General features: G+C 45.6%; 7 protein-coding genes across 7 annotated transcripts in view; 5 read left to right on the top strand and 2 right to left on the bottom strand.

Moving 5' to 3' along the window:
- Positions 1-142: 142 nt before the first annotated feature.
- Positions 143-2,794, top strand: J056_003871 (Zinc phosphodiesterase ELAC protein 2; the record flags this gene model as incomplete). The annotated part of the gene is made up of 2 exons (XM_009269080.1): positions 143-1,033; positions 1,079-2,794. The coding sequence occupies 2 exons, from the start codon at positions 143-145 to the stop codon at positions 2,792-2,794; spliced, it is 2,607 nt and encodes an 868-aa protein (XP_009267355.1).
- Positions 2,795-2,821: 27 nt separating this feature from the next.
- Positions 2,822-4,120, bottom strand: J056_003872 (Peroxisome assembly protein 12; the record flags this gene model as incomplete). Its single annotated transcript, XM_009269081.1, has 6 exons — positions 2,822-3,235; positions 3,287-3,454; positions 3,506-3,613; positions 3,659-3,807; positions 3,854-3,962; positions 4,007-4,120. 6 exons carry the CDS (start codon positions 4,118-4,120, stop codon positions 2,822-2,824), a joined length of 1,062 nt encoding a protein of 353 aa, XP_009267356.1.
- Positions 4,121-4,188: 68 nt separating this feature from the next.
- Positions 4,189-5,819, bottom strand: J056_003873 (Pantothenate transporter liz1; the record flags this gene model as incomplete). Its single annotated transcript, XM_009269082.1, has 4 exons — positions 4,189-5,010; positions 5,070-5,124; positions 5,169-5,570; positions 5,635-5,819. The coding sequence occupies 4 exons, from the start codon at positions 5,817-5,819 to the stop codon at positions 4,189-4,191; spliced, it is 1,464 nt and encodes a 487-aa protein (XP_009267357.1).
- Positions 5,820-6,190: 371 nt separating this feature from the next.
- Positions 6,191-6,901, top strand: J056_003874 (Histone H3; the record flags this gene model as incomplete). The annotated part of the gene is made up of 2 exons (XM_009269083.1): positions 6,191-6,429; positions 6,484-6,901. 2 exons carry the CDS (start codon positions 6,191-6,193, stop codon positions 6,899-6,901), a joined length of 657 nt encoding a protein of 218 aa, XP_009267358.1.
- A 1,092-nt stretch (positions 6,902-7,993) lies between these two features.
- J056_003875 (Histone deacetylase 3) lies at positions 7,994-10,423 on the top strand (the record flags this gene model as incomplete). The annotated part of the gene is made up of 7 exons (XM_009269084.1): positions 7,994-8,050; positions 8,101-8,146; positions 8,191-8,207; positions 8,256-8,413; positions 8,461-8,648; positions 8,695-8,767; positions 8,815-10,423. 7 exons carry the CDS (start codon positions 7,994-7,996, stop codon positions 10,421-10,423), a joined length of 2,148 nt encoding a protein of 715 aa, XP_009267359.1.
- Positions 10,424-10,455: 32 nt separating this feature from the next.
- J056_003876 (Peptidyl-prolyl cis-trans isomerase H) lies at positions 10,456-11,369 on the top strand (the record flags this gene model as incomplete). Its single annotated transcript, XM_009269085.1, has 7 exons — positions 10,456-10,553; positions 10,600-10,641; positions 10,688-10,732; positions 10,906-10,972; positions 11,030-11,110; positions 11,178-11,304; positions 11,353-11,369. 7 exons carry the CDS (start codon positions 10,456-10,458, stop codon positions 11,367-11,369), a joined length of 477 nt encoding a protein of 158 aa, XP_009267360.1.
- A 392-nt stretch (positions 11,370-11,761) lies between these two features.
- J056_003877 (Protein transport protein SEC31) overlaps positions 11,762-15,082 on the top strand; it is a gene marked incomplete at both ends in the record, with an annotated part of 4,698 nt that continues 1,377 nt past the window's right edge. The window contains 4 exons of the mRNA XM_009269086.1: positions 11,762-11,952; positions 12,000-12,516; positions 12,563-12,649; positions 12,697-15,031. Of these exons, the coding sequence (XP_009267361.1) occupies positions 11,762-11,952; positions 12,000-12,516; positions 12,563-12,649; positions 12,697-15,031 (3,130 nt within the window). The remainder of the gene's footprint in view (positions 11,953-11,999; positions 12,517-12,562; positions 12,650-12,696; positions 15,032-15,082) is intronic.

The following is a 15,082-nucleotide window of genomic DNA, read 5'->3' on the forward strand; positions in this document are numbered from 1 at the left end:
TCCATTAAACATTTCAATCACCTCAAAGAATATCCCCCACCATATTTTGCTTTAGTTGGTCTTACTCCTTCAACAAACCAACGCTATTTTCTCATTTAAAACCTTGTTGAACGGCGGTAAGCTGAAAGAGTTACCAATCAAAATGAAATATCAACTTGCAGCTGTATCCACACCTGCCAGCGATACTCAGCAATCTATATGCCTCTTCTTCCCAAACGCAAGGTACTTGTTCGGTATTCCAGAAGCCACAACTAGAATGTGTATACAGCGTAAGCAGACTCTTAAAAAGCTAAGAGGTGCTTTCCTCTCACAGGCCACTGACGGTGGTCTCGCTGGTCTCACTATGTCTTTCGCAGACAGCTCTGGTAGTGGCACTCTTAATGTCGCTGGTCCTGAAGGTACTCTACACAGAGTAGCTGGAATGCGCTATTACAATAAAAGAGATCAGCTCAAGGTCAATGTTTTAGAAAGCTTGATTGGTGATAGATGCGAGGATGCCCTCTACTCTGATGAATTTGTCAATGTCTACGGCGTAACTACACATTCAATCAAATCTAACGAGTCTTATTCAAGCTCGTCCCCTTCTCCATCACGCAGCCAATCACCTTCACATTCCAAGCGTAACAACATGTCTTATGAGGAGAGCGTCGAATACAAGAGGAAAATTGTCGATGAAATCTTCCCTGGCTTGCTTCCACCGAATGGCTTAGATGGATCCTCAGAAATTTCCACACCCAAGAATGGCGGAGACGCTGTGGAAGATATCCCCTCACGAAACGACGCAAAGCTTTCGAGGCGTCTTGCTAGACTCCCAGCACCCAGACATCCTCGCTCTGATGCTGCCGCTAGCTACATTGTCATGGGTAAGCCGATGAGAGGCAAGTTCAACAATGAAGTAGCCGTGCAATTGCAAGTTCCTGGTCCTCTAAGATCGAAACTTACAAGGAAAGAGACCGTCACTTTCCAGCTAAGCGATGGCTCCGAGAGGACTGTCACGCCTGAACAAGTTGTCGCTCCTGATACTCCACCGACTGTGAGTGATAATCGGTCTTATCGATCTCACTCAGACAACGCTTAGGTATTCTTTATCGTCAATGTTCCCAACAAGAAGCACATAACTACTCTCGTACAATCATCGGCATGGGAGAGACACAGACAGACCGACAAGCCACACATTCTTGTTCATAATGTCGGTTGGGGCGTGTTGGATAGCGAGGAATATGTGCAGTGGATCAAGTCTTGGGGTCCAGATACCCACCATCTCGTCTCGTCCCCTGAATACACCGCGAACAACGTATCGCTACCATCTTCATTCCTTTCCTTGAAAAGGGCCAGTGTTTTATCGGACGCGTTCAAGGCACCTCTGTACTCGCTAGACGCGCCACGCAGCCTACCTGAGACGCTCACATCTCAAGTCAAGATAGAAGTGCTAGACAAGCACCACAAGGCAGAGCTTAATCCACCAGAGGCGCCCTCTGTGCAGCCGACACTGATGAGCGGTCTGCCGCCAGGATTCGACATACGTCGCGAGACGACCGAGGATGAGCTGCTGAAGCAAGGTCTCAGCGAGAAGTCGTGGGACAACTACTCCAAGGCTTGCGAAGCTGTCAAGGAGGAGGTATGTAAACTGACACCACCGGAAAGACAGGCAGGTGATGATGTAGTAGTCACCACTCTCGGCACAGGAAGTGCACTGCCGTCCAAATACCGCAATGTATCTGCAACTCTCCTCCAGACGCCGCACGGTAATATTCTCCTCGATGCTGGCGAGGGCACGTGGGGGCAGCTGGCGAGGATGTTTGGCGAGCGCTCCAGAAACACCCCGCCAAGAGATGGAGATGGAGATGACAGAGAAGATGCATGGGATGTGCTCAAGAATACTAAAGCTATCTACCTCAGCCACGTTCACGCTGATCACCACATCGGGTTGGCGAAATTGCTTCAACTGCGATCCAAAGCTGTTGGACAGGAGAACCCAGTGACTATCATCTGCAATCACCTCATACGCACTTATCTCCTTGAGCAGAACGAATTGGAGTATCTCGGTATAGGCAGGAAGGTGAAATTTGTAGATGTGGAAGCCTTACTATATAACCAAGACGTTGCTGTTGAAAAAGCGGGCTATCGGAAGCTCCAAGCAGATGAAGCTGCGCTCAACCTCGCAGCATTACGCCAATCGCTTAATCTCAAAGATGTAAAGACGGCGCTTGTGAAACACAGGTGTAAATGCCACGCTGGTATAATAGAAAGCAACGAGGGCTGGAAAGTGGTTTACTCGGGCGATACGATGCCATGTGAGAACCTCGTCGAGAGCGGTAAGGACGCCACGCTGTTGATTCATGAAGCTACAATGGAAGATGGGCTCGAGGAAACTGCTGAAGCTAAAGGACATTCTACCATTGGACAGGCTATACAAATAGGCAAGGAAATGAATGCAAAGAAGGTACTGCTCACACACTTCTCACAACGTTACTCCAAACTCGCTCAGTCTTCCGAGTCACAGAACGGGACAATGGTCATTGCGCATGCTTTCGATCTGCTTAGTCTGAGAGTAGGCGATTTGTGGAAAATGTCTCATTACAACAGTCCTCTTTCCTTCCTTCTCGCACAGGAAGTCGCAGGTGAGGAGACTGAAGACGTGATCGAGGAGGAACCTGTGGAAAAGCAAGAAAAACGTAGTAAAAAGTCGAGAAAAGCTCAGAATAAGGAGAAACGTAAGCCAAATTCTCTTTTTGACACTGTACATGAGAGTAACGCGAGCGATCAGCAACAGTCCAAAAAAGCTAAAGTATAGAACTAATTATACAACATACATATATTATTACAGCAGAATCTTGCGCAGCTGTGTGATTTTTACAGGCTTGAGTGTGACGGGACAGCAACTATGTTTGTCCACATACTCGAAAATACTCTTGAAGCTGTACACGTAGCCAGTAGGTACAAGCGTTGGATTCTCGAGCGGTGATCCTGTAAGTGGATCGATGCCAAATTTGATATGTTCATCGTCGATGGTCGATTCGGGGTGTTTTGACAACTTGCCAGGTGGTGGTATTCTTGTCTTGTTCGCTTTCTTCTCCTCTTCGCGCTGTAATCGTGGCGACTGGTTGGAATACCACCACTGCAGGAACTTTAATATGAATAGCGTCACTGGCAGGGCTGTTTTGAGAGATGATAGTAGCAAACTTGGTAGCCTGCGTATAAGGGAGGTTTGTTTAGTTGATTTTTGTATATGTAGCTAGATTTAGCGTCAGTTAGGCTGTTTAGTCAAGCGACAAGACAACCTCACCAGATCGCTCATAGTTTGACGGCGTATATCGACATTCATCCACGCCAGCCAAGGACGGTAGAAGGGCGTGGAGTTGAACATGTAGCGAACATTGTAGCTCAGCAGCGCACTCTCCAACGCGAGGTTGGCGTATGGATAAACCTTCTTGAATAATGTCTTGAATGAGTGCTGAGGGTTAGCGGAATTAGTGAGGTTGATTTGCAAAGCTTATGCACATACCTCTTGCCGTGCTTGCCTCGTCTCGTCTCTGAACAGCTCGCTCGGTTCGTTTCCACCCCAGATATCATACAACTCCTTCCCTTTGGCACGCAGATAGGGTACACCAACCTGGTGCACGTGAGATAGAGCAATTCAACGGTGCTGTATACACACCAGGAAAGCCAGCGATCCATATATCTGGCCTCTGCTAAGTTTATCGAAAGACTGGTGGTGCTTGTCAAGATACGCCGCCGATTGGCTCAATTCGAACGCCGGTCTATTGCGCCTTTTAAGGCCGTAGAAGGATTCAGTGAAAGAGGCGTCTGGTGTGTGTGAGTGGATGGCTGCAACTGGTTGGAAATGGCCTACTCTCAGTGCGCAGATAGTGCGATTCAACGACGAGCATCACCAGGGCATACAGCTCCTCATGCCGATTCACCAATCTGATCAAATAGCGTGGATAGCGTGTTGCTAATATCTGTGCTTGTCAGCCATCACTTGGTTGAGGCCACCACCACACACCGATAGGACGTATTTCACCGCCGGTTGCAGCAAATCTGTTAGCTCCTCCTGAGCAAACAACTCAAATAGCGACGGCTTTTCTGTAAATGACGAGCTTTCTAGTTGGGTGTCCATTTATGAGAAAATAGATTACAAAGATGCATGATACAATGTCTCCTTATTTTTGTGGTGTACAAATACCTTTAAACATGCCTCTTGTCAGATACATCGCTGTCAGATTGTCTCACGTCACTCTGCCTCATTGCTACTGTTGCATTGAGCCCAGTCACCGATGGATCCCTGATACTAGTATATTTCCACAAAAGGGCTCCAGCTATCGAAGCAAATGCATACGCAGCTCCCGCCTTGTACCCGATCCTGTAATTCGGTGCCTCAGACGCTGGGTAAAAGAATATATTCTGAAACGAATCAATTGCGTTGACGAGCGTGACAGCTAGACCAATGTATATTGTCCGCAACTCCGTGTTTTGCTTGCCGATTAAATCACTCATCCACGCAATAATCAATGGTCCACCGCAATTAGAGAGGTAGAGGAAAAAGTACGCGAACATCTTTAGTCCAAAGTTAGCTGGCCATGTTGACAGGATGATCGTACCGACGAAAATGGTGAGTTGTTGGATAACAATATACCGACAGCGGCGCTGCTGTTTGTCTGACAGATAAGCCCATAGCATCATAAACACAATCTGAAGCACATACCCGCCTATTGGTATGGATGTGAGCTGATTGTTGGTGAAACGCTTGCTACCGTCACTATTCGTGACCGACTTGAGAAATAATGTAAACCACGTGTTTGCGTCTTGTGACCAACTCCAGAATGCATATGTAAGTGTAAATGCGTACGTTATCCAGCTAGTCACGCCCTTCCTGATCAAGATGAAAAATTGTTGGAATGTGAGTTTGATCGGTTTGCGATATCCAGTGCGTGTGAATCTCTCCTCAGCTATTTCGCGCATGTTATTCGTCATCCATATTGCATGTGAGCTTTGCAGTGCGTCGGGTATCTGATTTGTGTGAGGAAGAGAGCTCAACAGCGCGACATTGCACGTTGATAGACACTCACAAGGAAAAATCCAGAAATTGCTATGATGACAGTGATGATGCCATTCCAAATAAACCTATAGGTTTGTCAGTCGTCGTATCGGAAAGCGTGCAAACCCACAGCCATCTCCAACCTTCCAAACCCTGCACACCATCCATACCCTCATTGATAGCTATTTGGAGACTACTAGTGAATATATTTGCTAGCGGGTACGAGGTCCCGAATATGCTGAGTCGTTTAGCGAGTTCTTTGGATTTGTACCAGTAGACGATCAGAGACATAAGACCGGCATAGCTGCTGGCTTCACATAGACCGATCAAGAAACGCAGTCCGTAGATAGTTTTGGCGTCGTTGGCTACAGCTATCAAAGCTGTAGCTATACCCCATATCAACTCGAGACCAGGGATCCAGTAAGACACTCGGATGATACTCGATGCTAGCACAGCTTCTGATATCGGTATGAACACACTATAGCCTATTCTGTAGAAGGTGTTGAAGTAGTTGAGCTCGTTTCCGTATAAACTGGGTGAAGATGTGAGATTATGGCGGGGTGAAAGTTAGGCGTAGGCATCAAAACCATACTCACCCAAGATCCTCTTTCATACCATTGACATATGCCGTCTTGTAATTTGACGAATCAATTTGCTTGCATAGATAGCTTAGATAAGCCCAAGTGAGGAAATACACGTCGAGGCGAGTAACGAAAGCCCTGTTCTGCTTTTTCCATGCCTTCTCGCTTTCAATTGAGCTTTGCCCTGTCTCAAGCTGCATGACCGTCCTCGCTACCAAGGAGGGCCTACTAAGTGGAACTGCAGACGGAGTCCGAGATAACGGTGGTACAAGTCCGAGATATCTGGTAGTTGCGTAGAGTGTTGATTATTGATTAGGTTGCTCATATTCTTGGACGCTCGTTAGTCACGATAACAGCGATGAATCCACTGACACACCCAAATTTAGATTCAGCGATATTCTAATATGAAAACAGATAAAACAACAAACTTCGAAAACATTTAAGCCATAAACAAATTCTACTCATAATAATCCACAAGTCGCTTCCAAACGATAAGCAGGTGAAAGTTTTGACAAGATTCTTGTAATATATAAAAGTATATGGTCTGATGCGCATTAATTTGCTGAGTAGTATGGTACCCCTGATGCACAAATTTAATCTTAATTTGCATAATTTATTCAATTTCGAAGCCCCGGCTCAACTCACCCGCGCATTGCGCTACAACATCGAAATTGAATTTCGTCGAGGCGCGCATCAATTTAGTGCAGGATCAATTCGAACAACTGGTGATTTGATCATTTTGAATTTTTTTTTGAAATACTCGCCTCGACTCACATCCTCTCTTCATCTTGTCCACCCAACATCTGAAATGTAAGTGAATATTTTCATATTTTGAGGTGGCAAAAATTAATTAAATATTTATAGGGCCAGAACTAAGCAAACAGCCCGCAAGTCCACCGGTGGTAAAGCACCACGTAAGCAGCTCGCAACCAAGGCCGCAAGAAAAACCGCCGCACCAACCCAAGCTGCAGGTGGTGTAAAGAAGCCACACCGTTACAAGCCTGGTACTGTCGCTCTTCGTGAGATCAGACGTTATCAGAAGTCGACCGAATTGCTTATCCGTAAATTGCCATTCCAACGTCTCGTAAGAGAAATTGCGCAAGATTATAAGACGGATTTGCGTTTCCAATCTTCAGCTATTGGTGCACTTCAAGAAGCTAGTGAAGCATACCTGGTCTCGCTATTCGAAGACACAAACCTTGCAGCTATCCACGCAAAGAGAGTTACAATTCAACCAAAGGATATTCAACTCGCACGCAGATTACGTGGTGAGCGCACTTAAGCAGTTTTCCTTTTCTCAGTGTATTCTTATTGTAAATGTTGATCAATGTTTGATATAGTTCTCGATATAGCTTTTGACGTTATTTGTGTACGCTTTTTCCGCCTTGCTGTTGTGTGCCTATTCATCCTATGAAGACTGAACGTCACTTTCGTCGATGTCTTGTCAAAATAATGGCAATTTAAAGCCATATTCCTAATGACAATAGGTTTTTCGCATCCTATTACCCGCTTGTAGCTCGCAACAACTCGTTGCCTCGATTATCTCAGCCAATGTCTTGCGATAATTCATGGACTTGGCAATCGCGTAGAGCGCGTCATAAAAGGATTTAAATTGTAATTCATCTCTTTCTATCACTTTTGCGGCGGCCGATTCTCCATAAGCTCATTATTCACTGTTTACATCAAGACCCACAGCCTACTCAATCGTAGTTTCATTTACAGTAATGTCTAGGTTTCTGATCAAATAACATTTGCTGTACCATAGCTTTGGTCGCTTTTAAATACTTCAACAGATTCATACCATGAAACCCATTATCGTCGCATCCGTTGTCATGGTATCGTGGTGATGTAATTGCCCTGGATCTTGATCAAAGTGAGAGGATATATGCAGTTGTTCAGCGCTTGTTGGGCTCTTTTGCACTGTTATTGTATTTAATCTTGTATTCTTAACAGCATTGCGCCTGTTGTTGGCGGATGTGTCTCTACAGATTTCCAACAGACTTTAACCCTTTGATTGGTAGAAATTGAGTTCGAAAATTACACAAATGCTAAATTAAGATGCTGGCTTTAAGGGAGGGTATTAATCACATCTATCACCTACAGACCCAGCGCGATATGATATCAGAGACACGCATGTACTAAAGCAGACGCCACCGAGTAACACTTGAGCACCACCATACAATGTCAATGTTGGCATTAAGGCATACTAAATCAAGATGGCACCAATTCATAACATTCTTCTATGCTTGGGTGCTGGTGCTGGTGAGCCCGACCACTCAAGAGATTTCAAATACAAAAAACCCACAAAAGCCACAAAAGACATAAAGTTTTGTTAAAATGTTCCTCGATGCGCTCTCAAACCATAACGGTGACGATGTCATTTGGGAAAGAGAACAATTATGAGCTAGACGTTAACGGCGGGAACATGAGGGTGTGTGGGGAGTGCCATTAGGCTAATAAGTCATCTTAATACGAATCCAGTCTCATTACAAGCCTCGTGTGTCATACTATTACAGTAAAGGGATTGGTAGGTAATGCTGGACGCATAAAGCGATTATTTACAGAGACAAGGCGACTATCATTATGGAGTTAGTGCTGCCAATTCTACTCTCTCAGCTACTCACAATCACTTCCAGGAGAAGCATCCGATGAAACCTCACCGCCTAGCGCTCACAAATAGCCTTGTTTTGGGTTACGGAATGCACAAGTACATGGAAATGTACGAGCCTCAGCGAGCTACAAGAGACGAGATATGCGAATTCCACGATCAAGACTACATTGACTTCCTGTCTAGGTAAATTTTTCAATCTCGACGCAAAACGGTCCACTCACACAAAGCAGGCTATCCTCGCCGCCTACACCGACAATGGTGAATCTTATGAAGCAATTTAACATGACGGACGATTGTCCTGCTTTTCCGAACCTCTACGACTTCTGTCAGCAGTATGCTGGTGCCAGTCTGTTAGGAGCGCGTCATATAACATCACAGCGCTCTGATATTGCCGTTAACTGGACTGGTGGTCTCCATCGTGGGTTTTTATGTCCAAACAGTGCTCATGGCTGATTAGACCATAGATGCACACAAGGCTGAAGCTAGTGGATTTTGCTATGTGAATGATATAGTGCTGGCTATTCTCGAGCTGCTGAGGTTGGCTCAACTTGCCCAGGTTATAAAGCCCATCTAACAATCTACAGGTTCCACCCGCGGGTGCTATACATAGACATTGATATTCACCACGGTGACGGTGTGCAGGAGGCATTCTACAATAGCAATCGCGTCATGACAGTATCGTTCCACAAATACACAGGTGACTTCTTCCCCGGCACTGGTGCACTCGATGAGACGGGCGAGGGCGCAGGCAAGCACTTCTCCCTTAATGTCCCACTCCAGGATGGAATAGATGACTATAGCTATGTAGCACTATTCAAAAACATCATGTCTTCCTGCATAGAATCATACAGACCATCAGCAATTCTGCTCCAATGCGGAGCAGACTCACTTGGGTGTGATCGACTCGGAGCGTTCAACCTATCGATTCGCGCACACGGAGAGTGCGTACAATATATAAAGAGCTGGGGTATACCGCTGATGGTCGTCGGCGGGGGTGGGTATACGATAAGGAACGTATCGCGTTGCTGGGCGTACGAGACGTCAGTGTTGTTGGACATGGGAGTCAATGACACACTGCCGCAGACAAGTTACGATGAATACTTTGCTCCGGATTACGTCCTCCATCCTCCTATCGTCACTAAGGTCGATAATCAGAACAGCAAAGCCGGCCTCGAAAGGTTGGTGAGAGGTTGCAGGGAGCAGCTAAGGTATCTTAACGGTGCACCGAGCGTACAGATGCAAGAGATTCCTCCGGATATCGCCCGCTTCATGGACGCGGCGGAGTTGGGAGTGGACGAAAGAGATGAATTGCAGTGGGGCCAGACTGCCGCGAGTGATACGAAACATCCTGATAGTCACGCGTCTAATAATGAATTCTTTGATGATGAAGTCGATCAGGACGCGCTGGCGCTCGAGCAGGTGAGGGGTGGTGAGCGGATTAAGATGCAGATGCAGATGCAGAGGCAGGAAAATGAGGAAATGGATGAGATGATGGGTGGTATGGTGGATGGAGAAGAGAAGGAGGATGAGCAGATAGAGAAAGTGAGGAGAGATGAAGAGATGGTGCAGGCAGATGAGGATAGTGGTGACAAGCAAGTTGAGCAGGTTGATCAAACGTCGGAATCACAGCAAGCACAGTCAGAGCAACCGCAACAGCAACAGCAACAGCAACAATTAGATAGACTTATCGATCAAGCAGACACAACAAGAATTGAACATACGGAACAACCACAGCAAGCTGCACAGCCAGTTGTATCATTGGGGGAACAACCAGCCGTGCAAACAATGTCTCGACCAGTTTCAGACTGGGCTGCAGAACCAATGTCTCATACCATACCACAAACAGAACCAGAACCAGTTGCACAGATGTCTTCACAACCGGCGTTGCAACCAGCTGCACAGCCAATATCAAACTCTGTTGCCCAACCAATCACACAAATAGGTGCACAACCAGATGTACACTTGAATGCTAAGCCACCTTCCCAGCCAGTAATTGACGAAACCATGGAAGGTGTGACATCTGGACAGAATGGATCAATTGCGCCGTTGATGGACAAAGAATCGACGACATCTAGTCAAGTAAAATTAGAAGACGGAGGTGAGGGCGCTGCAACTAGCAATGCCAATAGCAATGCCACTAGTAATGCCACTAGTAATGCCAACGTGATAAAGGTTAAAACAGAACCAGCTTAATGTAAATTATTGTATCAATGACTTCTTTGAAAATGACGTCGACGCGACCAGTAGTCTTCTTTGATGTAGCTTTGGGGGAATCAGCGTTAGGAAGGATAAAGATGGAATTATTTAGTGATATTACGCCAAAGTTTGTCGATACTTATCCCAACGACTTGGTTAACATCGATATAAAGAACCGCAGAGAACTTTAGACAGCTTTGTACCGGTGAACAGAGGTGAGACAATGGAATTTTGTCGGTTATAGCTCACAAAGCTTATAAGAGTGGGAAACGTACCACAGGGATACAAAAACAGCTCGTTTCATAGGTAGGATGATATAACAAGAATCCAAGGATATTCTAACCAGAGCTTAGAGTGTGAGTTATTCGTGATTAGCGGAGAATCGCTCACCTGAGCATACACCATACTAGTATAAAGGATTTTATGGTTCAATAAGTCTTGTGCTCATTGGATGAAAATTGGCCTGACAGACGCTGTAGAGGTGGAGATTTTATCAATGAGGATGGTACAGGCAGCTACAGTATCTATGGAGGTGCTAAATTCCAGGTGGGAAGAGTTTTGATCGGCAGAACACGCGCTATAACACGCACATAACCCACGCAGGACGAGAACTTTACAGTGAAGCACGACCAGCCAGGATTGTTGTCGATGGCAAATTCAGGACCAAACACGAATGGATGTCAAGTGAGTTGAGAGTGATTTGTTCGTAAGCAACGACTGACCGTTATAGTTCTTCATAACGTGTAAACAGACGCCATTCTTGGATGGGAAGCATACCGTGTTTGGCAAGGTGGTAGAGGGGATGCTCACGTTGCGTAAGATAGAGAATGTACAGACAGGTGCGAATAACAAACCAAAGTTACAAGTCAGAATAAAGCGTGGGTTTTGGTTTGATTTACATGAATATAATCTTACAAGGATTTTAGAATGTGGGGAGATGTAAATGTATATATCTTTATCATCTATTCATCTGGATTTTCCTTATTCAAGTCCTGCGTAACTTCCACAGCGGGAGTGTTTGAGCATCTATAGCAATATTAGACGCGTAAATAGCTCGCCTAAACGCGTTAAAATCACAGGACTCACACACTCAACACTCTCACCAATCTCCAGCACTGGTACTCATCAAAATGCTGTATGCAATTGAATTGACATATTTCTTGTAAGATACATTTATTATCTTGGATATCTTTGTTGTGTGGCTGTTTAGATTTCCTTGCCCACTGTGGAATATCAGGAATATCAGGCATGTTGCTGCCAATTGACGTGGCTCGATCTCACTCCTTTCAACACTATCATCAAGAGATAAATATAAAAAAATAATAAAATCGAGAGATGCCACATACGAGCATCAAAAGAACTTCAACTTTCGCTTGGTCGCCTTTCTCCAGCGATTCTACCATCGCTACTGGTACTGTCGCAGGCGCACTAGACGAGAACTTCTCAAACGACGCTCAATTGGAATTGTGGGATGTTTTCAGCGGTGAAGAGCCTCAAGTGAAGGGAAGCGTTACAACGTCGTCTAGGTGCGTTTGGTATGCCCACACAACTCACACCTCTCACATTTAACCAGATTCAACACTCTCGGCTGGGGTAGCGTCAACTCAAGCAAACCTCAGGGTGTTATAGCCGCTGGATTAGAATCTGGGGATATTTCAATCTGGGATCCACAACTAATCGTTAATCAGCCATCCAATTCACTTTTACACTCAAATAACTCTCACTCTGGCTCAGTTAGAGGTTTAGACTTCAATTTACTGCAATCTAACTTATTCGCTACTGGCGCTTCTCAAGGTGAAGTTTTTATTTGGGATTTGAACAACCCTTCAAAGCCATACCTTCCTGGTCCAAGATCTCAGAAGTTACAGGATATTACTTCTACCTCTTGGAATGCTCAGGTTCCTCACGTTCTCGCTACCTCTTCTGATACTGGCTACACGGTCGTTTGGGATTTGAGACACAAGAAGGAAGTCGTCGGTATTAGCTACGGTGGCGGTGCTGGTACTATGGGCGGTCCGTTCGCCAACTCAACTGCCATCACTCAACAAGGAAGACGTGGCATTAGCTCTGTTGCATGGCATCCTGATAATGTGCGTCTTTTTTCATCTTCTAATCTATCTCTTAACACCGTAAAAGGCTACTCGTCTAGTTACTGCCTCTGAAGATGATACCAGTCCTGTTATTATGCTTTGGGATCTCAGGAATGCAAGAGCTCCAGAGAAGGTCCGGTTTTCCTTTTGATTCTCAATTCCCCACTAATTTTCATTCAGATTCTTCCTGGTCATGATAAGGGCGTTCTCTCTCTTTCTTGGTGCAGACAGGACCCTGATCTTCTCCTCTCCTCTGGTAAAGACAACAAGACATTGGCTTGGAATCCAAACACAGGTGAAAATATTGGCGAGCTGCCATCTTCTGATAATTGGTCATTTCAAGTTGAATGGAATCACCGCAACCCTGATATATTTGCAACAGCTTCTTTCGATGGTACTGTTGGCATTCATTCCATTCAGTCACAAGCTCCTCCTCCAGAATCTATAACCGCAAATGCTCAAAGCAATGTTGATCCAAATGACATCTTTGGCGCTGTCTCAGCTCAGCAAGAAGCAGAACAACATGCACTCAAAGCCCAACAATCTTTCTCTCTCAAACAAGCACCAAAATGGTTGCGTAGACCTACATCAGTTAGCTTCGGTTATGGTGGTAAATTGGTGACACTTAAAAACAATCTCGTCCAAATTCACCAAGTTTCAACCGAACCCTCCATCCTTGAGCGTGCACGCTTGCTCAGCGAGGCTATTGACAGTCCAGACAGTGAATCAAAATTAATTAGCTTGTGTCAATCCCAAGCTGCCAAGAAGGGGGGTGACTCTGATACGTGGAAGGCACTCCACTCTCTCTTCGAAGCCAACTCAAGGGATCAACTTGTTCAATTACTTGGATTCAGCAAAGAGGAAGTCGCAAAGCAAGTTCAGGCTGCGATCGATGCCTTCGCTAAACCAGCAGGACAAACACCTGAATCTACACACCTCTCGTCAGTCGATACGAATGCTAGTGATGAGCCTGAGAAAGAGTCTACTGTATCATTCGCCGAGCCAGAGCCAGAACAAGAGGCAGATGGAGAGGAAGAGGAAAAAGTTGAACCAGAAGCAGAAGCAGATCAAAACACGCCAGCTCCAAGTGATAGCCTTTTCGGTGACAATAAGGCAGATGGCGATGATTTCTTTAGATCTGTCACCGTCGCATCAGAGACAACCCCACAAGTGGAGAAGGTTGTTATACCACACATGACTGCTGATGAGTCTGTTGCTGCAACAATTGGCTCACCAGGTCCATCAAGTATTACTTCTGAAGCAATTAAAGCCAATACTTTCAAGATATATCCATCAGAAGAATCCGAGTCAGATCGTCTCATTACCAAGGCATTGGTATTAGGAGACTTTGACTCAGCTGTAGAACTATGCTTGTGCACTGAGAGATACGCTGATGCTATTTTGTTGGCTGTTAAAGGCGGTGCTGAGCTGCTGGCTAAAACGCAAAAGAGCTACTTCCAACGTCAAACGATTCATCTACCATACTTACGTCTATTCCAGTCAATTGTGTCTGATGATTTGTCAGACATTGTCCAGAATGCTGATCTTGGAGAATGGCAAGAGATATTCGTCGTCTTGTGCACATTTGCTAAGGGGGATGAATTCGGTCAATTGGCAGAACAACTCGGTCAACGTCTAGACTTCCAATACAAAATGGTCGATGATAGCGAGAAAGTGACAGCTAAGAAGTTCCGCACCAATGCTATTCTGTGTTATTTAGCAGCTGGCAAATTGGAAAGAGTTGTGAATATCTGGTCAGATGAAATGGTTGAAGAGGAGAGAAGTGGTGCTGGTGATCAAACTTCCAAGCAATCACAACACGCTTTAGCACTCCAAAGCTTTATTGAGAAGGTCACTATTTTCCAAAAGGCAACTGGATATGTAGACCAAGATCTCAGCACTCCTACTGAATCACCAGCTGTGGCAGCATCTGGAGTAAGAGTTTACAAATTGAGCACTCTTTACGATCGCTACCATGAATATGCGGAGCTGTTAGCATCGCAGGGATTAGTGAAAGATGCTGTTAAATATATGAATCTTACACCATCTGATTACCAGGGCACTGGGGGTGTGTCTAGCGATGCTCAGACAGCCCGTCAGAGATTACTCATTACAGCATCAGACGAGGCGCAGAGAGAGACGAGAAGAGAAGCCGAAGTGCAACAACAGGCACAGTTGAAAGCTCAACAAGAGGCTCAGGCAGCTGCACAGGAGCAAATGATGGCCCAACAAGCAACTCAACCGGTTGCACAACCAACAGCACAACCAATAGCACAACCAATAGCACAACCACAAGTGAATGCCTATGCACCAGCTGCTACTACTGCACAGCCAACCTATACATCGCCTTACACACCACAAAACACGTCATCATACGCACCACCAGCTCAGACACAATCTCAACCTCAGCCACAAGCACCAGCACAGGCGCAGATGTACAGTCAGCCAGCGCAAGTATCTGCTACTAATGCTTACGGAGGCTATGCTCCCCCACCAACGATGCAACCTAGCGCCAGTAATCCATATGCACCAATCGTACCAGCACCAACAACAGCAGCAGCAACAG

The sequence above is a fragment of the Wallemia ichthyophaga genome (genome assembly GCF_000400465.1).
Source record: "Wallemia ichthyophaga EXF-994 unplaced genomic scaffold scaffold6, whole genome shotgun sequence".
Classification (NCBI taxonomy): domain Eukaryota; kingdom Fungi; phylum Basidiomycota; class Wallemiomycetes; order Wallemiales; family Wallemiaceae; genus Wallemia; species Wallemia ichthyophaga.